The 23,229-nt window shown below is 33.8% G+C and overlaps 1 protein-coding gene across 12 annotated transcripts in view; it reads left to right on the forward strand.

Moving 5' to 3' along the window:
- Positions 1-23,229, forward strand: part of LOC150105175 (myosin heavy chain, muscle-like) — a 103,818-nt gene that overhangs the window by 49,842 nt on the left and 30,747 nt on the right. For 3 of the 12 annotated variants that reach the window (XM_090395515.1, XM_090395522.1, XM_090395512.1), the window contains exons 11-18: positions 387-536; positions 4,873-5,043; positions 8,792-8,971; positions 9,087-9,246; positions 10,427-10,476; positions 13,610-13,697; positions 16,124-16,241; positions 20,633-20,753. In XM_090395515.1, the coding sequence (XP_090251641.1) occupies positions 387-536; positions 4,873-5,043; positions 8,792-8,971; positions 9,087-9,246; positions 10,427-10,476; positions 13,610-13,697; positions 16,124-16,241; positions 20,633-20,753 (1,038 nt within the window). Of the gene's footprint in view, positions 1-386; positions 537-4,466; positions 4,638-4,872; positions 5,044-8,791; positions 8,972-9,086; positions 9,247-10,426; positions 10,477-13,609; positions 13,698-13,916; positions 14,005-16,123; positions 16,242-20,632; positions 20,754-22,170; positions 22,292-23,229 lie in introns of all 12 variants that reach the window. The other 9 variants (XM_090395519.1, XM_090395516.1, XM_090395523.1 and 6 more) reach the window with 6 other exon arrangements.

Here is a 23,229-nt window from a genome sequence, read left to right on the forward strand (position 1 = left end):
ACCCATATCAGTTTCTCCTATATATCCTTTTTTATAAGATTTATTAGCTGTTTGAGATTTTCCATTCATGCAGTTCTACGCTGTCGAAAATGTCTTTATAAAATGATAAACATGTGTGTGTGTGTGTGTGTGTGTGTGTGTGTGTGTGTGTGTGTGTGTGTGTGTGTGTTGTCATAGTCCCAATTATTTACTGTGTCTTATTATGAATATTTGCTCGTTGTCAGTCGATATTTCTTTCATTTTGAGTTATACTGCTGAATTAGACATCGCTGTGATCTCTCTTATTGAACTTGGAAATGTTAATGTAATCATTGCTTAGTTCATTTCACACATCATTAAATGAAACTGCTGTTTTTAATGCTTGCTTCCTTTTTTTCCTCATATAGGTAATTAACTCCATCGGTGCCTTGTCCAAGGCTATGTTTGACAGACTGTTCAAGTGGCTAGTGAAGAAGCTGAACGAAACCCTAGACACCAAACAGAAGAGACAACACTTCATCGGTGTATTGGATATCGCCGGCTTTGAGATCTTTGACGTAAGTTTTAAATCTCTTCTATACAGACCACTGCTTAATTTCTCAACTGTTTTAAGACATGCATGTGCTTGCTTATGTCTTAAATTAGTATATCAAATTCCTTTAATTAGTAAAATTAGCAAATAAAATAAAATTATTTAAAATTAATTTAAAGTATAATACGACGGATTATAAACAAAATATAGAATCTAAAATCTGCATTATTTAATTGTTTTTAACATCAATTTTTATATTTTCCTCTTTTTTAATTGATGTTAAAAACGTAAGCACACAGGTATAAAAACGAACAAATTATACTTATGTTTGATATTTTTATATTTTATCTTTATTTTTGTTTTAATGTTATATGTTCAATTTAACATTATTTATTTATTTTTGATAAGATGAACATTATAACAAGGTTAAATTTAATTCATTGAATTTCTGCAGTTGTTCTAAATTTAAAATTGTCGATCTTTTAAAATATGCAATATTATTAGCTTTGGTTTCGTTTTGATGCATTTCAGTTTAAACATAATATGCAAGTTTATGTTTCGAGTTCTGTAAAATGATGACATTACAGTCCCAAATAATTTCTTGCAATTAGTCGTGTTATTGTCTTTTATATTATCCGCATATATCTAATTATCCATTATAGATTACTTTGAGATAATTTTTTGAAGTTCTGTCTTCACCTGGATAGTTTTAATTATAATTTAATAGCCTTAAAACATGTAACTTAATTGTAAAGTTACAGTAATTTTTCTTTGTTGCAAGTAGAAGAATTGAACATTGGAAAACCAGCTGATAGCAAACTGCTACGTAGACAAGGACTTTTATATAGAAGCAATAAAAATATTTTTTTTTATTTCCCTTCGCAGTTTATATGCATTGAATTTTTTTTGTCTCGATGCTCTCAAGTTCGATTGAAAAACGACTTTAGTTCCCTCACAAAATCTGCTTATCTTTGGAATATATTAAAATATGAGTTTTGAAATAGATACATATAGATGATTCATAAATACTTAAACTTGCCATATGGAATGAAGAACATAGCGCAAAAACTAATTATTTTATCAGTAAATCAGACATACTGAAAATATTGCAGCGGCGCCGTGTGTGGGCAAGTGGTTACGGAGGTAAAAAAAAAAAAAAAACTTATGGTTCTTGAAGAGTTGGAGTTGTATTTACTGCAGTAAAGGTGGAATGGAGAAAGAAGAGAAGAAGGAAGAAATGTCTATAAAAATAAACACAGTGCAAAACACAGCATTTATGAGAGATTGCGAATTCTTGGGGTGGTTTTAGGTGAACGGCCCAAAATGTGAGAACAATGTTCAAATATTGGGCGGATTTGGAATTTATACAGTGTTAGCAATTATACAAGACCCAATTTATTGGTGCCTGAGAAGGCTGTGAGTGTGATGTGTATGTGACAAGATAGGATCGATGTGAAAGGTAACTCAATAAGAGAAAATTAATTGACTACAGCTCAGATTATTATCAAAAGTTAGAGCGAAATGAGATCTTTCTTCTGAAAAATAAGACCGGTTTGTTGCTCGATAGCGTTAAAATTTACTGGATAATCTTCACTTCACTTGAGAATGGCAATAAGTTCGGTCTTTAAAGTATTAGTTATAGAAGATTTTGAAGCTTGAATCATTTGAACACCACAGAGTTTATTAAATGAACAAAAGGAATGTACTATCATCAGAAAACTGTGGATAATATTTTCCCCTTAATGGTCATCTCTCACACTATCTGATTATCTTCACCTCAATACTCTAGAAAACAACGAGGAAGGTCATTAACGGCGACATTTTTCGTCACCTGGAGACCATAAACTTCTCTGTAGTTGTGTTCAAAGGTGAGAAATGATAGCCAAGAGATCTTCTATGGAATGAGGGTGAAAGAATACATAATGATAATCAGAATTTAATTGGCGGGTCTCCAGGTGACGAAAAAATATCGCCGTTAATGACCTTCTTCGTTGTTTTCTAGAGTATTGAGGTGAAGATAATCAGACGAAAGTTTAATAGCTGACTTCATCTCCCTTTTGTTTAGGGACAGGCTAGATATACGCTTGCTTCCATGCCGTTCGCTATATGCCAGATGAGTACAGTAGTGTGGATAGGTAGGCGAGAGAGGATGGGTGTTAATTATAGAGCATACGTTTTATCGTAATTGAAGGGATACCATCTGGACCAGCTGGTTTATTATTAGGACGACTGAAGTCTTTTTCTGATGTTTTTCTTGCAAAAGATCAAAGGAAACGTTGTGGGAACATTGTTGTCATTACAAGAGCTGGAGGAAAAGAATGATGCCAAGAAGCTTTTACTATGGTGCTATTAGAATTTGTAAGAGAGGTGAAAACAAGAAGAAGAAGTACGCTGAATTTTTAACTTGGAGACCTCTTCGGTACCTTGTTGGAGAACCAAGATTCTGATAGCTGTGGAAGGTTTTAATTGGAGTGGGGAACCGAAGGCATTTACTTCAGAAAAAGATTATTTCAGTTATTTAGTAGGCATTATAGGTTTGCAGCCTATAACATTATACATTTCTAATAACGTAATTCTATTTATGTTTATATTTTAAATATAAATTTAAAATATAAACGCAAAACACTTATATTTTAAATTTAAACTTAAACACAAATTTAATTTGTGTTTAAGTTTAAATACTAATTAATTTTATAATATAAGCGCATTTCTAAATAGAAAACAGCATTCCCCTTGATATATGAATTTTTAGTTCGAAATTCTTTTTCGTAAATCAGTTTAATGCAGTTGACATTATCATGAATTTAATATCATCGATTTGTCATAACCTTCTTTCTTAGAGAATTGCTGTAACAGTTAGAGAACTGTTATGAATAACACAATTTCTACCATCCTGGTGCCCCATATGTTGGAATCAAAATGAGGAATTCATTGCTAACATGCTCTCCACAATGTAGGAAAGTATGGAGCATGCAAGGAAAGCAGTAAAAGAAGGATCTATTTAATTTCAACTGAGATTAAACTCTCGAGGAAGAACCTGAAGAGATTAGCATCTTCCTTGTGCTGCCTTCAAGTAAGAGTTTTCTTCAGTCTAGTCTCACCAGATGGCCACTTTGCCTTGCCTTTCCTCAAACCTTCTTCAATCGTATACCATAATGAAACCTCATCTTTTCCCGAATCCTTCATTCAGACCCTTTCTGTCCTCTTGCCTTTCATTTAATATAAATAATTTTTCTCTGCCCATATTTCCTTGGCAGTGAGTTGTTGGTCCTTGAGACTTGTACCTCAGTATTTATACTCTCTGCCGCTTCGATTAATAGTTCCCAACTATGTCCCCTACTTCATCACACTCCCATATATCATATCCCATTGCTCGCAGTATCCCAATCATATTCCCAAGGAATGAGTAAATTATCATATTTCCCAACTCCATTCGCCAGTATGTTCTGTTAATTACCAAGTTTTCCTTTGCTACCTCTTCGTAATTTTGCCGCCCACAATTCCTCTACGCTCCCAGTTATGGACTCCCTTTCTATATCACGCGCCCAGTCAAACACCCAAGGAATGAAATTATCAGATTCCCCCCCCCCCCCGCCAATATCTTAGATTATTTCCCAACTATTTGCCTTGTTATCTCTTTGCCACCGCAACTTCCTTCACACTTATAAAGATCTCATCTTCACCCTAATGTGTAATAAAATGTTTTGCTTGTCATAAATCCCAACGCGTTATTAGATGTCTATTCTTGCATGTGATATGTCATATTCCTACAACTCTCTCTCTCTCTTCCAGAATGTTATTTACTTGCATTTATGAATTGTATTTCCCAAATTGCATGTATTTTCCAGTTATATTAATGAAATATATCCTATAAATTCAACAGATTCCTTTCCTCCTACTTTTATCCTGTATTCTTCCCATTTTCCCTTTTCTATGCCTTATTTATCTTTCCTAGTTCAATGGCTTTGAGCAGCTCTGCATCAACTTCACAAATGAAAAGCTCCAACAGTTCTTCAACCATCACATGTTTGTACTGGAACAGGAAGAATACACTCGAGAAGGAATTGAGTGGACTTTTATTGACTTTGGTTTGGACTTAGCAGCTTGTATTGAACTGATCGAGAAGGTAATGTTAAACGTGTGTGAAAGAATAACAACTTGTAGCACGTCATGGGCAACATCACTAGACTCGCTGTGTGTGTATATTATTATGGATGTGTGTGTATGTAGTAGTAGTAGTAGCTGTAACAGTTAACTATAACATTAGAAGTAGAAATATTGAAAACTGTGATCTTAGCGCATGTATCGTGGTGACTAACATGATTTTTATCTTCGTTTTTTGTTCGTGTTGTCTTCAACAGTACAACGGCTTTGAGCAGTTGTGCATTAACTTCACTAATGAGAAGCTACAGCAGTTCTTCAACCATCACATGTTCGTTCTGGAGCAGGAAGAATACAAACGAGAAGGCATTGACTGGGTCTTCATTGACTTCGGCTTGGACTTGGCATCCTGCATTGAACTCATCGAGAAGGTAATGCGCATGTCACTTACTTATTCCGGGAACTGGCTCTTGTTCCCATCTTAACTTGTTAACTAGCTATTTACCAGTTCGTATGACTGAGCATTAATTAATATCAATGCTTCTAAATAACCAACCAACTTTAAGTTTTTTTATTTAATTTTTAATTATGAATATATATTATTTATATAATAATATACATCTTTTATATAATACTGTATAATAATATTTTATACAGGGCTAGATTTAAGGTTAGCGTGGCTCTTAAGCTAAAACTGTTGATACAGGCGTTTCTTAAACTGTGGGTCGCGATCCCTCCAAGGATCGCTGCAAACATTATTAAACGGTTCTGTGAAAATTCGTCGAAAAAACAGTTAATCGAAAGACAATTCATCGAACGACAATTCGTTGAAAATCAAATTCATCGAAAAAAACAATTCGCCGAAAATTTTAACTAAAATTTCATTAAATTGATCCAGTCAAAGCGGAATTGCTAATATCATTTCGAAACATTTTTTCGAAAATGTGATGATAAAAGTGATCCATTTAGAACAAAAAATAAACGGCGCAGACAGCGTCTTGTACCGACAGCTTCTACTAATTCAGCTAAGTCAGAGAGTTATTGTAATACATAATTTGGACACGTGATTTCTTTGTCACCCCGAATATAGCTGACCTGAAAACCGGAACAATTCGACATTTTCTTAAAAGTTTCAAATAGCGAATCCTAATCAGATTCGCTATTTGAAACTTTTGTTCATCCCATAATAATTCTATTTGAATTTGAATTATTGAAATTCTATTTCAAATAGAATTATAAAGTTATATTTGAAATAGAATTTTATTCATCCCATAAAATGCTATGTGAATTTTATAATGAATAAAATTCATCCCATAAAGCTGTATTGAAGTCGCATATCAATTACTAGTAACAATAGTAATAATAATAATGGAGCATGCGCAGGCTGGACTTTTCTTCCCGGAAACAGGCAATCAGTCCCTTAAACGCGAGTAAACCGAATATTTATTATAGAACTATTAAAATTATTACACTACAATCTTTAATTCTGTATTTGTTTAGTTTATTGCAGAAATAGACATCGTCGAACGTAATGAACACTTAACTTATCTTAACCAGTATTGCCAGGGATCGCTAATAATTAAGTCTTATGAAAAGGAGTTGCAGATTAAAAAAAAAATAGTTTAAGAACCTGTGATCTGAAGTGAGGCAAAGATTCCTTGTAATGTAAAGCCCTAAGCTGTAGCTTGTCTAACTTATGCGTAAATTCGGCCCTGTCATTTTTTACATACAGGTAGTTCCCACTTTACCAGTACACGGGTTTACGATTTCTTTTATTCAAGTATCAACAAAATGTAAAATATGGAGATTATTTGGAAGTAATACTACGGACAGTAATGTTAATGAAAAGAAAAAGTGGGGAAAAAATGTGTACATATTATCGTATAATTTAAAAAGAAAAGAGAAGATTGTATTGGAAAAAACCTGCTCTTATAATTTGCTTGATTTTAGAGGCTATGTTTTCATTTATTTGGATAAATAAATCATTGTTTAAGAATAAAGTACTGTTTTGTTGACCTTTTAGTTAACATTCCTGTGGTCAAATTTCATTGTTGAGAATGTAACTCCTTAATATTGCGCCTATGGGAAATAAATTCCTGCTTTACGAATGTCCTCTTTACGAGTATCCGCTAGGAGCCAGTAAAATCGGGAACTATCTGTACTATATAATATATGATGCCAGCCAATCTGCCAGAGAACACCTGCAACTAACAGATAAAAATACTGTTAGTGGGCGGTAAATGGCATTGTGTGGACTATATTCTGTAGATGGTGGATTAAGCAGTGTAGAAAGCGGGCTGTTTAGTACAGTATCCTACTGCGATAAGTCGGAATGAAAAGGCGTTAGAATACCAGTATTTGTAGTGTATTTGTAGCAATATAAAGTTTCTCTCAATATTATTTGTTATATAAATTATATATAAAACAATATAAATTGCTTCATAAGTAAATTTCACTCTATCTAAACCACAAAGTTTCTCCGTGAGCGACATTTGCTACAATAATGTTGGCATCTACCGAATTATAATTGGTATTAATAAACCGACCTAAGGATATTTTTGCTATTTTAGAAACTAAGGTTTTCATTAAGATTATAATTACTTAATTTCACAAAATCTGGCGCCAACGAGGTTGATCTGAAAAGTTTTCGACCTCGGCCATAGATGACAAAAGTACTGTCTGTGTCCCTTGAAATGGATAAAACTCAGTATGGTGCGGTTATAAAATTCTTTGTAAAAGAAGGTTTAACGGAAAGTAAGAAATTCATTAGAAGTTCATAAAAGTTCATGGGCACTCTCCTTCGTTTTCGACAATTAAGAAATGGACTGGCTGCCGAGTTTAAACGTGGTCGTACCAGCCTTGAAGACGATCGACGTGAAGGACGTCCAAAAAGTGTAACAACCCAGAAATCATTAATCAAATGCACGATATAATATTGGATGATCGGCGAGTCAAAGTGCGTGAAATTGCTGAGACTATAGGCATTTCAAAAGAACGTGTAGGATATATTTTGCATGAAGAATTGCATATGAAAAAGCTTTGCCCAAGATAGGCGCCGTGCTTGCTCAGCAAATCCAAAACGCACCCGCATGAAAATCTCTGAACAGTGCTTGGAGCATTTTAACAAGAATAAAACTGATTTTGTGCAGCGATTTATTACTATGGATGAGACTTAGATTCACCATAACACACCAGAATCCAAACAGTGTGAAAACAGTGGATAGAAGCCGGTTGTTCAGCGCCAAAGAAGACAAACTCAGTTCCACCAGCTGGAAAGGTCTCGGCATCGGTGTTTTGGGATGCTAAAGGTATTTTGCTTATTAATTATCTTGAAAAGGGTAAAACAATAACTTGGAAATATTATTCCGATCTTTTAACCAGACTAGACGAAATAATTCGTGAGAAAAGACCCTGTTTGCAGAAGGAAAAAATCATCTTTCATCAGGACAATGCACCTGCCCACAAAGGTGTTTTGTCAATGGGAAAATTAAGGGATCTGCACTATGAATTGTTGGAACATCCACCCTATTCCCCAGATTTGACTCCCTCTGATTTCTATCTCTTCCCAAAACTAAAACTCTTCCTCGCTAGTCAGCGTTTGTCTTCGAATCAAGGCGATTGCAGCTGTAGAGGAGTATTTTGCAGATCTTACTGAGAACCACTACAGGGACGGGATAATCGCGCTGGAATAAATGTATTAGTCTTAAGGGTGGTCATGTTTAAAAATAAAAATAATTTCGAAATTATAAATTCGTTTTTTCATTGTTAGACCGAAAACTTTTCAGACCATCTACCATGAGTGGATCCTAAATGGGTCGAAAAATGCGTCAGATCATAATGACTATATTGCAACTTGCCGCATTGAGAAGGGCTGTGGCGATGACTTAAGAAAGTACCAATACCTGGATGATGCTGACTAAAGCAGATTCCAATCTAAACTGAAATAGCGGCATCTGTAAATCAGGTTGAAGATAGGAAAATAATGCATTTGGTTTGCAAAACACTAAAGTATTCAAAAATTTTGCAATATAGTGCATCACGTTCATCAATCTTGTCATATAACTCGTGTTGAGATACTGAATGTCCAATAAAAAATCACGCAGTTTTTATTAAGCATGTATTGTTCTGACATTGATATTTTACCAACTAACTTAGAGTATTTAAAATTTGTAATTTCAGCCTATGGGTATCTTGTCCATCCTTGAGGAAGAGAGTATGTTCCCTAAGGCTACGGACAAAAGCTTTTCCGAGAAGTTGTCTACTAACCACATGGGTAAATCTCCTAACTTCGTGAAACCTAGACCACCAAAACCTGGCCAACAAGAATCCCACTTTGCCATTGCTCACTACGCCGGAACCGTAAGTCTTGTCTTCTTTAAGAATTTCTTTCTATGTTGGAGTTCTAATGATACAATACTAAGTAATAGAAAATATGGTGCTTTACAGTCTAATCTATTTTCCTTTTGTTGCGAAGGTTCCTTACAATATAACTGGCTGGCTAGAAAAGAACAAGGATCCTGTAAACGACACTGTTGTCGACCAATTCAAACACGGATCCAACAAACTGGTGGTCGAGATCTTTGAAGATCATCCTGGTCTCGGTGGTGGTGATGCTGGTGGTGGTGGTGGAAAGGGTGAGTAGTTCTTGGGTCACTCTGAAAATGGATAAATCACTTATAATTAACTTGAATTATCAATTGTGTTTTAAAGTTAATATTGTTAATACAAAAACGGATGTTCGAAAGCCGATTTTCACGTATTAGGATCATAAATAATTCATTTGAAATATCATTTCGATCAGTCCATCATCAAAGTTTGGACGAAAACAAATCACTATAAATTTGTAACATTATTTCTGGAATTTTGCTGGAACAATGGATACAGCAGCTTTTTCTAAATTATAAAACGATTGATAAGAATTTCTTGAGAGTGTTGTTCTTCTCATTGCCGAGTTACCAGTTGTGTGCCACTGACAGCCCAATGGCAGTTCGTCTTTAGGGGATCCCCGTATCTCAGAAAGTATTTATTTTTCTTTATTGTGCTATGAAGTCGGGGTTCGATAAGTACAGTTAAGAGGATTATCATGATTTCCTTTAGTACGATTCAATGTTGAGAGCATTCGGTTATAATTTCTAATCAGCATAGTAAACATTAGTAAACAAGTGTTTACTTGTTTACTAATAATGTCACATTTATAACATTATTGTTAGCATTGTACTAGAACCATTTTTAGCACAATCATAGATAAACACAACCGTCAACCATTACGGAACTCAAGTACAGTAGCCTATTTTCTTATTTTAGCGAGCTGTTTTAAATCCAAAATTCAGCTTGTGTACTTTTTAAATGTGTGATGTAATAATAGTATTTACGACAATTAAATTTTCCAAATGACTCTCAATTAATGCAAGCATCTAGTCTTTGAACCTAAAATATTGTATCGTTTCGAGTGACAGGCGATGACGAAATACGAAGACCTGTATGTACGGATTCCGTGAACTGCGAAACAACAACAACTAAAGTTCTTTAATTTTGTTTGTTTATTCCGTTTCTGTGCATAAAAGGAATTTCATCATCTTTTATCTTGGAGAATGAACTCATAATTTTCTTCTGTTCCCTTTTATATATAAATAATATCTAAATTTCTCGCGTAACTTTTATTTTCATAAAAGAAGTTTTAAAGCCTCTTTTTCAAGGCAGAGTATTAATGGATAAGCAAATTTCGTAACAAAACATTCTAAGCTATAACTTTATTTATTTATTTATTTTAAATTTTGAATTCCATTCACTAACGAATTAAATATCTGATTGCAGGTGGCAGGAAGAAGGGTTCTGGTTTCCAGACCGTATCTGCCTTGTACAGGGTAAGCTTTTCATGTACAACGTATTTATAGAAAAAAATCTCGCAATATTTTTATGTTTATGTCTAAAAAAAGTGATGCGATCGAAGTAATTCATAAATCTACTGTTCATTTATAAGCAGTGTACACTTTCGTTCAATTATTGATAAAATAATTCATATAAAATTGATATAGAATGCATAGCAATTAACGCGAAAAGGGAATGGGATCTTAGTTCAACAGATTGATGCAAGTTGCACTAAAAAAACGTAGAAGAGAATCTTCGATTTATACACTTTTAGCAAAATCTGATTTAGTATAATCATAGATAAACACAACCGTCAACCATTACGGAACTCAAGTACAGCAGCCTATTTTTGTTACTTTAGCTGAGCTGTTTTAAATCCAAAATTCTGGTTGTGTACTTTTTAAATTTGTGATGTAATAATAGTATTTACGCCAAGTTGAGTCTTTTGTTCTAACATTTCGCAGTCAACAGTTGATTCGGACAGAATCAGTACTTTATTGAAGAAATTGAATTTTATAATCAATCATAAATGAATAAATTATAAAAATATTTTTTTTTAATTATTTTAAATTATATATATATATATATATATATTTTTTTTTTAATTTATAGTTGTTCATTGAGATTATTTGCCGATTGGAAAACTTTTAAAATTAATCCAAGATGCAGATAGCCGATTTCTGTTTCAGCCTGCTTTGGCTTCAAAATCAGTTTAGACTTGACCAGTCAAGCTGCGACCAATATAAGGTCATATTAATTCGATAGAATTAATTGTTTTAAGGATATTCGTAGCAGAATAAAAATAAATACGCTTTTACAGTTTTCTTTAAATTAAATGCTTATTTTATTTAGAGTTTTTGTTTCGTATCTGTTCTTTTTTTCCCTCATTCGAATGCTATTTTATGCAGTTAAAATCTCATGCCAAAGTACGTGCATTTCCTTAAGATGCAGAAATCACGCTTCATAACTCGAATCATGTTTCCGGTCGCCCAGCCATTTAGCAGTTGATTGTACTAGCTTATGCCCATGTGATGCCATCTTGTGGTTGTATGAACAAACAAACTGCAAATCGTTTCAGCGTTCCCAATGAACGATGCAACGAATCGTTCGCTGGGGGTTGGAGATTGTGCGATAACACATATCATACCTAAAATTACGGTACTTTTTGAAGCATCCTCCTATATTTACAAAATAGCATTAATATATATAATCTAATAATAATATTACTATTATTCTCGTACTTATACGTATAATAAATCTATTATTAATATTACTTATAATATCGTAGCTTTATAAAATTTATATTACATCTGATATTAATAATTTTATTTTAAATTTAATTTCAGAAATAATTTATTTCAACATCGTGTAAAATTAATTTCACATAGAATCGTTTGGGTTTTACTCGCTTAAGATCGTCTGTTCAGGTTACAGAAATATGTAACTAGTGATTTTATAATAACAAATAATTATTATTTGTGAACAGTTTGACTTTGATAAACGTAAGCATCATAATAAATATGATGATAAATTATAATAGTTTAAGAAAATTACGCTTGTTGCAATTTTTCTAAAAAGTCGTGTATGTAATAAAAGTGGCACTTTATATATTTACAGGATTTTTTGTTTTATTTTGGTTGTTAATATTTATTTTCATTTCAATTAAATCAATTTCCAGTTATTGCTAATATATCATTAATAAATTATAATTATTTATTCATTGCTGATATACCTGCAATTTTGAGTTTTTCAGTAATTTAAAGCGAAGCAGTGTGATAGGGAAGCAGCATACACTTTGTTGTTATCAAAGAGAAAAAAAAAAAATCTGTACAGGAAGTCGCCACAAGTTCTTGCTGCTGGCTGCGATATGGAAAGCTGCTGTGTTTAGAAGTATATCAGTATGTGTGCTGAATGTAAAGCGATAATTTTTACGTGATGCAGAATATAAAAGTGCTGCGCATGATCATAGATTTCTAGAGCTTCACTGCTTATATTTAGTTCCTATACCTTAACCTAACCTTATCCCATTTATCATTTTTGCGTATTTGTTATCATTATTACGTGTGTGGAGGTGATGTAAGCAAAAAAATGCTGTGATTAGGATTCAAGTATAGCTTTATTTTGTTGAAAAAGCTGAAGTAATTACGCAATGAAATGTGAATGAAATTAACCCTCGGCCCATGCAAAATAAAAAAAAAAAAAATCACTCAGATGTCACTTCTTACACAACTGAAAAATTAGTTATGAGTTCTTGCTAATTGAGCTATCGCCCTGCCATTAAAAAAAAAACAGATAAAAACGCTGACGGTAATGAATTTTTTATGTGATTCCAGCCTACGGAAGGTGCATTAGTACCGTCTGTGGACAAAGGATATTCATTATGATTTATTTTTATTCAGAATTTTTCTTTCTTTTTTTTTTTTTTCATGATCCGAAACTATCTGTCAAAAATATAGAATTTCTTTAAGCCTCAAATAGGTGGTAGTCACATAGAAAAAAGTAAAATTCATCTCCCGCTTGAAGACGAACCCGTCGCCAGTTGGTCGGAGTTACACTCGGTTAAACAGGCTAGCAAATAATTGCATTTATTTCCTTAATGTAGTTGTTATTTTCCCTATAAAATATGTGTGATTATTACAGTATGGAAACTAATTTCTACAATTATAAACGGGATTTCAATGATATTATCTCAATATTTAGCCTCCTTCCTCCACCTCAACCTAAAATGCTTTCTCCTGAATAGGATATGAGTAAATGATGTATCGGTGCGAGAATGCAAATTTTCTTCGTCGCTAAGTAGTTATGAGCAATAATTAATTGACAGTAGAGCCAAATAGATGCAAAGTTCTAATGAATAAGCTCGAACTGCTTTTGTTCATCAGAGTAGCGGCTAACCAGTTGTCAGCAAAAAAAAAAAATTGTTAAAACATGCTTTTAGAAGCTTTGCTTTAGCGTTTTTAAACTTCATCGAAACTATTTAAAATTGCTTTTAGATAGCTTTGCTTGAATATTGTAGTTTACATTACTTTATACTTCCAGCTTTCTGGCTGTAAATTGTACAATTATTTGCTTTGTGTTGTTGCTGTTAATTAACCTATCTGGCTGTGCTTTGCTCTCTTTACATTATAGGAACAGCTAAACAGGCTGATGGCCACCTTGCACAGTACCCAGCCACACTTTGTGCGCTGCATTATCCCCAACGAATTGAAACAACCAGGTAACTATTTTTAAGAGTGGTTAACGCCCCCCTTCAACCTCCTTGGACCCAGTGATCACAGCCCCGTAACACCTTCCTACAGTTAAATACAGTTGCACATGCTGCTTTCCTACAGCGCCCATTTCCTTAATTTCCATTACCTGTATTTTCGTGTATCTTCCGAGTTTTACCTAATTAACACCATTTCCTCTTGTTCTTCGTGTGTCATTTCTACTACAGGAACAATTAAATAAATTGATGGCCACTCTGAGGAGCACTGCGCCCCATTTTGTAAGGTGCATCATTCCCAATGAAACTAAGACTCCAGGTAAGAAGCCAATTCAATATCTGTCTGGTTTCACAATAATTCGTATAGCTCTGTACGGTTACTACTACTACAGTATTAATTAGAGTAACTTAACTTATAAAGCGGAACGCTACGTATTTATAGAATCATGGCTATTATTTATGACAAGGTAGGTTAAGGACGAGTTCATCTTGAAACCCTAGTCTAAGAGATAAAATGTGGCATTTTTCGAGTCGTTTCAGTCCTTTAAATGAACTACGGCAGAATGATTGTTTAATTCCTTAAATGATGAAAATATTTACCAACTAAAACAATCGAGTCACATGGGACAAGACGTTATGATCAAAGACGTTATCTATTGCCTGCCGGATAGGTTGTTAATTGATAAAGGAAAGATTGGGAAGGAATCAGATAAACCTTTTATCGAGGAAATGATTTTATTGTTCAAAAGTGGTTTGGAATTGATTTCAGGCCTGTTCCGAAATACTCATATTTAACTGCACTTCAAAAGTGAACTTAAATGGATACATCCAGCTAAATTTATAATTCATGGGAGATACGAATGAGGAAGAGAAAATGTATAAATTATATATTTTAGTGTATATTAACACTGAAAATCGATTGGATATCCAGAAACAGACTGAAAAATACCCACTCTTTTCTAATCTCTAGAACAGAGATCGCAGATTAACTAATCCCTAGTTACCCACGATTCTAAGGGTGGTATATTTCCAACGTGTGATTGACGTGATTATCATAAGCCGCGCCTCCCCCCATTAAACTGCATATTTTATTTATAAAACGAAATTAATTAGTTTTAGCTATAATATAATAATATTCGCGTTGAAATATAGAATTTTTTAGAGAAAAATAAATATGGATAATCTAAAAGAGGGGCAAAGAAGCATACTGTTTAAATAGTCCATAAGAGAAAATAGGATATTATGCACCAGTTATCATAAGCTTAGAAAACCTCAAGAACGGTAACTTGCTTGGTCTAACGTAGTGGATAAATGGGTTTTCAGTACTCCATTTTAAGATTTTCAACCTGTGATATCGACGAATTCTTGATAATGCTAATGATATCGCTAATCATAAATATGTTAATTCTAGAATTTATATTTAAAAAAGGGACCGATTTGTTTTAGCTTCGTTAAATGCATTATTCATTTATAATAGTGGGTTGCGAGCTAAAATGTTATTAAATAAACTGAAGTGAAAATAAAATAAATGAAAAGCAGGACTGAAGAATGAATTCATCAGGAAATGATGACGCCATCATTAAGTTAAATTCGATAAAGAAAAAAAAATGCTGTAGACCGATGACACAAAAGGAAATTAACATTGGTTCACTTGCTACATCTGCACCAGTTCCAATTAATATTGCATGAAAATAAGGAGAGGAATCAACCTTTTTTTTGATATCACCTCCCAAGTTCCATTGCATGTCCTTTGACCTACCGCCCATCAGAAGTTTTCCTCCTTCCAGGCCAGTTTCTTAAGCCTCCCGTTTGAACCATCACGCAAGATATCCTCCTCAAACACGCAAGATATTCTCCTCAAACTAAATCAGTCGTTTTTATGTTTGACATTACTTGCCGTAATTTGCATTCGGAAACGGTCCACATCTCACTTGCTGTCTATTTATTTATAATGATGTAATCATAATCATCGTCTCATATCAAACAAAAATAGTACTCATTAAAGATAAAATTATAATTCATTAAATAATTTCATTTCGTCAAATTAATTTTGATAATTATTTGTCTACGAATTGGTTAAAACTTACTTGCAAATGATACTTAAGAAACTTTACTACCAAGACACCAATGAAATCGTGTTAATAGGAAGCTCACTATTTGACAGGGAAAAAAAATCAGTATTTTTTATTCGTTTTTTAATAGCCGCGAAGCCTTTTCTAAAGGTTTTCATAGTCCGCATTTAAAACCGCAGTTTACCAAAGCAAATAAATCGAATTGATTCAGCAGTCAAACCGTAACTTGTAATACAAATTTTTTATTCTTCGCGTAATCGACAAACTAATATCTTTTAAAGAACACGTTCCAAGAATACGAGTATATATATAAAAAAGAGATTTTACGTTAGTGTTGCTATAATATAGTTAATGATGCTTTTACAGGTCTCATCGATGCTCACTTGGTAATGCATCAGCTCACTTGCAACGGTGTACTTGAGGGTATCCGTATTTGCCGAAAGGGATTCCCTAACAGGATGGTCTACCCTGACTTCAAGCACCGGTAAGTTGGATTATTGAACTAGATCGCTTATACCCAGCACTTAACTGATACGCACTGTTGTAGTGCATAAAATTAAATATTTTAATTTTTAACAAAAGCTCTACCGTGGAAATAGATTCGTACGTCTGTTTACATTAAAACGATTGTAATATTGAACATAAATATAGCTAAGATAATACATTTAAATGCTGTATAATTACGATAATGTTAATTAAATCATAATAATTGCCCTTATTGGCAACTTATAATTTAGTTTTAAAAAAGTTTCAATAATATCTTATTTATTCATGAATTACTAAGTTGACAAAAGGTTCTAATGAAACATTAAAAATTTTCCGCTATCCCGAATGTATGGTTATAACTCATCCATATGATTTGAAGTAACGTCAGAGTGTGCATAAATTAAATGTGCTAAAGTGGATGTGACTGTTTAATCTAAAATAGATATCTCTTCAGACTGCAACCGCAGCCATCTTGTTTAAAATCCATGTATTGACCCTCCGTAGCGCAGTTGGTATAGTTTTGGTCGGAAAGACCTGAGTTCGATTCCCGTCCAAGACGTCAGGAACTTTTATCTGGTTTCTTTTGACTAAAGCTGAGTTAGCCAGTCTCCTACGGAGATAGGTTTTTTTCTTTTTCACCCAAAAACTCGAGTTCCCCCCCCCCCCCCCCAGAACAGGCAAACTGGCCTCGTGAACACATGTACAGACATGGGACACACCGGGAGGCATAGGGCTAACCATCTTATCCTCGAAGCGGTTTCGGTTTCAAATCGTAATAGACCATGCCTAATACGAACGTAACAGGCCACTAGGCCTAACACGTGAAAGCAAGAGGAGGTATACATGTATTATACACCCTCGGTGCCAACTTTCGTGAATGCATACAGCTAGGATGAAATTTAGATAAAGTATATTTTATCATTTGAAAATAATAAAAGAAAACAAAAATCGATGTTGATTCATTTAGTAAATACGTTCATGAAATATCATGTTTTTCTCAGAAAATCTGAACATACACTTTTATTTTAAAAATTCCAAATCTATTATATCTTTTAACGTACTTTATTTTTCTTTTATTTCAATAAATGCGTATCTTTTTTTGTTCGCTTCTGTACGGATGCGTTATGAGAAACATGCAATATTTTTTATTGCATTGTGCGCATGATATCCATAAATCTGCCTAACGATTTCTTTTTCTGTTTCCTCTCTGCTACCTCTCACAGTAAATTTTATATCCATCTAGAGATGAATTCATTAGATAATCACTTATTTGCTGAGACTTTCAGTCAGTCTTAGAATCTAAAACGTTTTGTAACAGATACTGGTACATTTTTTAACTCGCAATGGCAAAGGGAACGATGATATACTACAAGATGTCTGATTGAAAGTATCAGTAATGGAATAAATATTTAAAATGAAAGTTAAAAAATCCATTTCAGAATTATGTGGATATTTTCGCGTTTAATGTAAAAACACTATCTATAGAACTCCAAGGTTGTGAAAGAAGTTTGTAACAGTCAGCTGTAATTATGACTAAAAGTAGATCTATGGTTGCTTTGGAATATTTCCAAGTAGTGCAGTGTTCTCTCTCTCTCTCTCTCTCTCTCTCTCTCTGTAATGCCTCGCACTTGTAAAATTCCAAATCGGATATGTAATGCAGAGTATTTAGAAAAGGAAGTTATTTCTTGGAATATTTGATCTCTTGCATAGCAATGTTTTAAAAAAAATGCTATAAAACAATAATAATAAGAAGAGTGGATGTTGAAAATGTGAACCAGTGGTTCTTTCATTTTAGGGAAGAGGTCAAAATCATTGCTTCATTAGTTGCCATGCAACCCTAATCTGTCAACTGCTTTAAGGGCTTTCACCTAGAGGGAGTGACGGTACTATATAACGTACTTTATTGAATTCGTGTGAATTCAATAAAGTACGTTAAGAATTCACAGTTCGTGTTAATTCGGCTGCAGCAGAATTCACACGAACTGTGCACGCGCATTCGGTAGCAATGCGAGACCGCTTCACCTCAATCATGGTTTCTAATTTTGCGACGGATTCCCAGTGCATTCACGTTAACCCTGCCCCCATTACAGTCCCAAACATCCCAGCGGAGTTTTACCAATCCAAACTATACCACTGCTGCCATCTACACATCACACACACACACACTGATTTTTAGTATGACCTTTGGAGCGGTGTTACCACTACATATATATCGAGAACTAAGGTAATCACATGCTCAAAAGACTAATAATAAAAAATAACTAAATAAATACTGTAAAATTTTAAAATTTTCGTTAACTCTGTAAGAACAGCAGGTTTAATATTTCAAAGAGTGATAGTCATAGCTGTTGTGATTTGGATGTTATAATAATTTTCTTACTCGGAATTCAGTAACTGTTATTCATTGTATGTCTTATTTTTTTATTATTATTATTTTTTATTTTATTTATTTATTTATTTATTTATTTATTTATTTTTTTTAAAATCATTAGTCATCGTGCTTGTGCGAATTATTTAAAAAGCAGGAATGGTTTGGGATAGCATGCAATTTTGGGGATTACTCAATACGCATTTAATATTCCCAAAAAATATTTGATATGCTGGCGTGAATTAAACTGATTCTTTCGTACCTCCGAACGTCTTTTGTGTACAATAATGTGATATTATTCTGTCACGTGCGAAATTATATCAGTTTGGCGTAATAACGCATTTATTATCATGACATTACATTCATCAATCCATTACAATGGACCTATTGGCGACTTTTGATAACCTGAACTCTTTTTTTTAATTTTTTTAAAAGAGTTTGCCATTTAAACTTGAATGAAAATCTAAGCATAATCGACATGTAATGATCTTTAATGACTGATATATTTCACCCATCAGTTATTATAGTTTATTATAGTACTAACATATCCATTCCGTGATAAAATCTTCAATCTTGACAAAAAAAAAATGCTAATTACCATTCCTGCATGAATGATATATGCAACTGCTAAATTGAATATTACATATTTTGTTTAAGTTAAGGGATATTACATCCCATATAGTTTCTCAGCCGAATAAGAAACTCAAAGAGTTTCATGCCGAATATAGTAGAAACTATGTAAAGTTCGGCGATTCCAAGCGTAAGCAAAATACCTGGATACTGCCGCAGCTGACCCTAAAGGTAGTGCAAGCTGAGGCAACTCGTGTCAAAGGTGGAGCAAGCTCCGATCACTACTCTTGATATTTACCCATAATGTGAACTTAGCTCCTAGGAGCTGTATTATTGTTCGACATTATGAGAGAAGGTCACTACCCAGACCGGTTTCAACCTTTATTGAGGTCTCATCAGTGAGTAGGCAGACCTCATAATGTCGAACAATAATACAGCTCCTAGGAGCTAAGTTCACATTATGGGTAAATATCAAGAGTAGTGATCGGAGCTTGCTCCACCTTTGACACGAGTTGCCTCAGCTTGCACTACCTTTAGGGTCAGCTGCGGCAGTATCCAGGTATTTTGCTTACGCTTGGAATCGCCGAACTTTACATAGTTTCTACTATATTCGGCATGAAACTCTTTGAGTTTCTTATTCGGCTGAGAAACTATATGGGATGTAATATCCCTTAACTTAAACAAGTTATATGTCGCCGAATTGAAGCCTTTGGCTCTTCATATATCTAAGAATATTACATATTTATAATATGCGTTTTTTAAATTGCCCATGTTATCTTTATAATACTGTTTTTGTGAATAGTCCGTGAGATGCTTTGTGTGTGAAAATTTCAGTGTGTGAACAGATGCGAGGCTTCGCTTTTTTTTGTGATTATTTTTTGTGTGAAAGCTTTGCTATTCTTCACATTAAATGAAACTTTGCTTTTTTATTTTAATGGCATATCATCAAAATGGCTTTTTAACTTGTGCGTGCGTGTGTGGGTTCGTTTTACAGCTTATCTGTTTAATAATATATTTAAAAAAATTAAAATTAGTGGAGCTGCCTCATCCGCATTGCTTATTTTATTTTATTATTTTTTTGTTTCTTTTATTTTTTTATTTGCTCATTTTATTTTCTTCTTTTATTTGCTGTTGCTTTATTTTATTGCTTCTTACATTGCTTGAGCTATTAAATAATATACGGTTAATTCTTTCGTGATCTATTAATAACTCAAAATTTAATTAATTCTGGAGATGTAAAAATGCAATAAAACTAATTATTTTGATACTAAATTGCTAGTTGAGATAACCGAGATAATTAAGCAGAAATATGCTTTCTGGTTCTCATAAAGATAAATGATTTCCAATACTATAAAGCTATAAATGGCGGTCATTCACGAAAGAATTAGACAATATTATGCTTGGTGTCAGTGTTTGTTTTGTTGACCATGTTTTACAATGCTACCCCCCAGATACACAATTCTAGCTGCAGCTGCCGTTCCCAAGGGATTCGTTGATGCTAAGAAGGTTACAGAAGCTGTTCTACAGGCAATCCAACTAGACGCAAACGACTACCGTTGTGGTCTCACCAAGGCATGTAATTCGTTTATAATAGCCCACCCGCCCCAATGCTCCTTAGAGTGGAGTTTCCTACTTAGCATTCACCCTATTCTCTTCCCCCTTTCTAGAAAGTTTAGAAACTATTTGTTATCAGATTCATCCACCAAAAACCCTTTAAAACCATACTGTTCCAGTCCTAGAAAGAAAACTAGCTCTTGAACCTCATTCTTCCCTTGATTTAGCTTGAAAGTCTTGTAAACCCAATCTCTCAGAACTATTCCCATTCCTGAATTAGAAATATTAAAATCAATACCTTTGTTTAACCTTCAAATACTTTGTAGATGTACATGCATCCTTCATCATTCCCAGTTGAAATGTCATCATGAACTACCTCTTAGAAGTGTATGCAGCCCTTGTATCCCAATATCCAAAATAATTCCCAAATATTTCCCTTTCACGTACCGTGTTATTGACGAACATTGAGTGACTGATTGATTGAGACGAATGGTCCACGTTTCCCATTTTCCAAATCTTCCATCTCCTTAGATATAGTGATCCTTCAGAAAACCTAGAATATTTCTAGAAGTAGTGCCAGTTGAAATCCCACTATGAAGTACTTCTTAGAAATGTATCCCTGTAGTATGCTTCATATCCATTTCCTACGCACTTTCCCATCACAGAATGCATAGCTTAAAATGAACTAGATAGAACAGATAATCGATAGAAACCATCACTTCCATTTCCCATCCCGTCATTCTGGTAGAAAATCTTCCATCTTCTCAGGTATTAGTTTGGACACAATTAATACTTGGATTAACGAGTGAAATTTTCGAAATGCTCGTCGAACACAAGAGCAGCCAGCCTTCTATGTAAGCTCACGACAACGATCGTTGAAACATAAGAAACATAAATTGTAATTATAATATTGGTTTATAAAATAGAGTTTGGTGATAGATTTCCCGGACCTCTATGATTTAAGATTCCGATGCATTGTATCAATGTTAAATATAAGAAGGGGTCTGATCGACTGTAATAATTCTATAAATTGTGAAAAAAAAAGATCTTTGAGAATATAAATTATATATTAATATATTTATGTTTTCATTGAAGGTAATGATTACGGAAATGGAATAAACAAATTTATATAACTGAACTTCAGTCAGTTTGCTCATTTTTCTCCTTAATTTTGTCCAGCATATGAACTGTTGAAGATGGAAGAAAAATTAGAACAGAAAATTAGTTATAGAAAACATCTATTGTAGTTCTTATGTGCGATTGCATGCTACGTGCTATTTGTGATCTCACATTATATAAGTTACTAACAATGCAGTGCTTGTGTCTCGTCCAGTTCGTATTGCACAAAGACATAGTTTCTTGAAACCATCTTAATCGTAAATATTAGGAATATCACGCATGAATGTAACCTCTTGATCTTCGCCTCCCCTATTAGATATACCATCCTCGCTCCCACTGCTATCCCCAAGGGTTTCGTTGATGCAAAGTGTGCAACAGAAAAAGTCGTAGAAGCAATCCAATTGGATCCTAACGAATTCCGTTTCGGTCATACCAAGGCATGTACCCACTTTTCCTTCCTTATCCTTTTGGAACTGACCCTACCTTTACAGTAAGTTATTTTATTCTTTATTTAGAATTTTGAAGTTGTACTTGTCAAGTAAGTAAAATTTAAATGTCGTTTAAAATAAGACGTACATTATAAGACGGTCATTATAAGCTTAATATGCTAAAATTTTCAAAAAATGAATATGGAAAAAAAAACTATGGAACTTCTTCCTGCCTTCCTTCATTATTACGTTTTTCTTACTATAAAGTATTTTTGTGACTTAAGACTTGAAATAACTAAAATAATGTTGCTTAAGCGATCTGTTGTCGATTGAGATTGGCGGTATCAGTACTAGTTTTTTAACCTGAATCCCACCCAAGAAAAGCTGAATGCTTATGGTACATTGGTATTAGTAATGTGTGTGGGCTAACAGTAGATAATCTCGAAACCCTGCTCTGGAAACCAAATATAGTACTCTTTCAAGTTACTTAAAGCCTCCAATAAGCAGGGTTGTGATCTGACAGCCGCAATGAAATTCATCTCCCACCTAAACCCTAAACACATTCAGAAAATATTCGTGCCCATCTTGGAATTCTCTGGTACTCACTATTTCGGCTTCAGTTTCTAATGAACATCCTTCCTCCCACTAGAATAGGAATCATACAAAGTTGCGATCCGAGTTAATCAAAGTAGATCTGACAGCTGAAAAATGTTTGAAAGGAGTGTTGTTTAACAAGAGATCCAGAGGGGTTGGAGAGACCATGAGAATTATCTAGTATTGTGATAGCTACATGGACAGTTTATGTTAGCATAGTTAGTAGTAAACACCGCCGCATTTCCCTCACATTGATCACTGGAATTGTAAAACGGAAACTAGTTTGAGTAGCGAACATGGAAGTTCTCCCAAGTCAAGAAGCGTCAAAGATAAATAATCAAAAAGGTCAGAAT

The sequence above is a fragment of the Typopeltis vanoorti genome, chromosome 7, assembly GCF_054136105.1.
Source record: "Typopeltis vanoorti isolate ZY-2024b chromosome 7, IOZ_Tvanoo_1.0, whole genome shotgun sequence".
Lineage (NCBI taxonomy): Eukaryota > Metazoa > Arthropoda > Arachnida > Uropygi > Thelyphonidae > Typopeltis > Typopeltis vanoorti.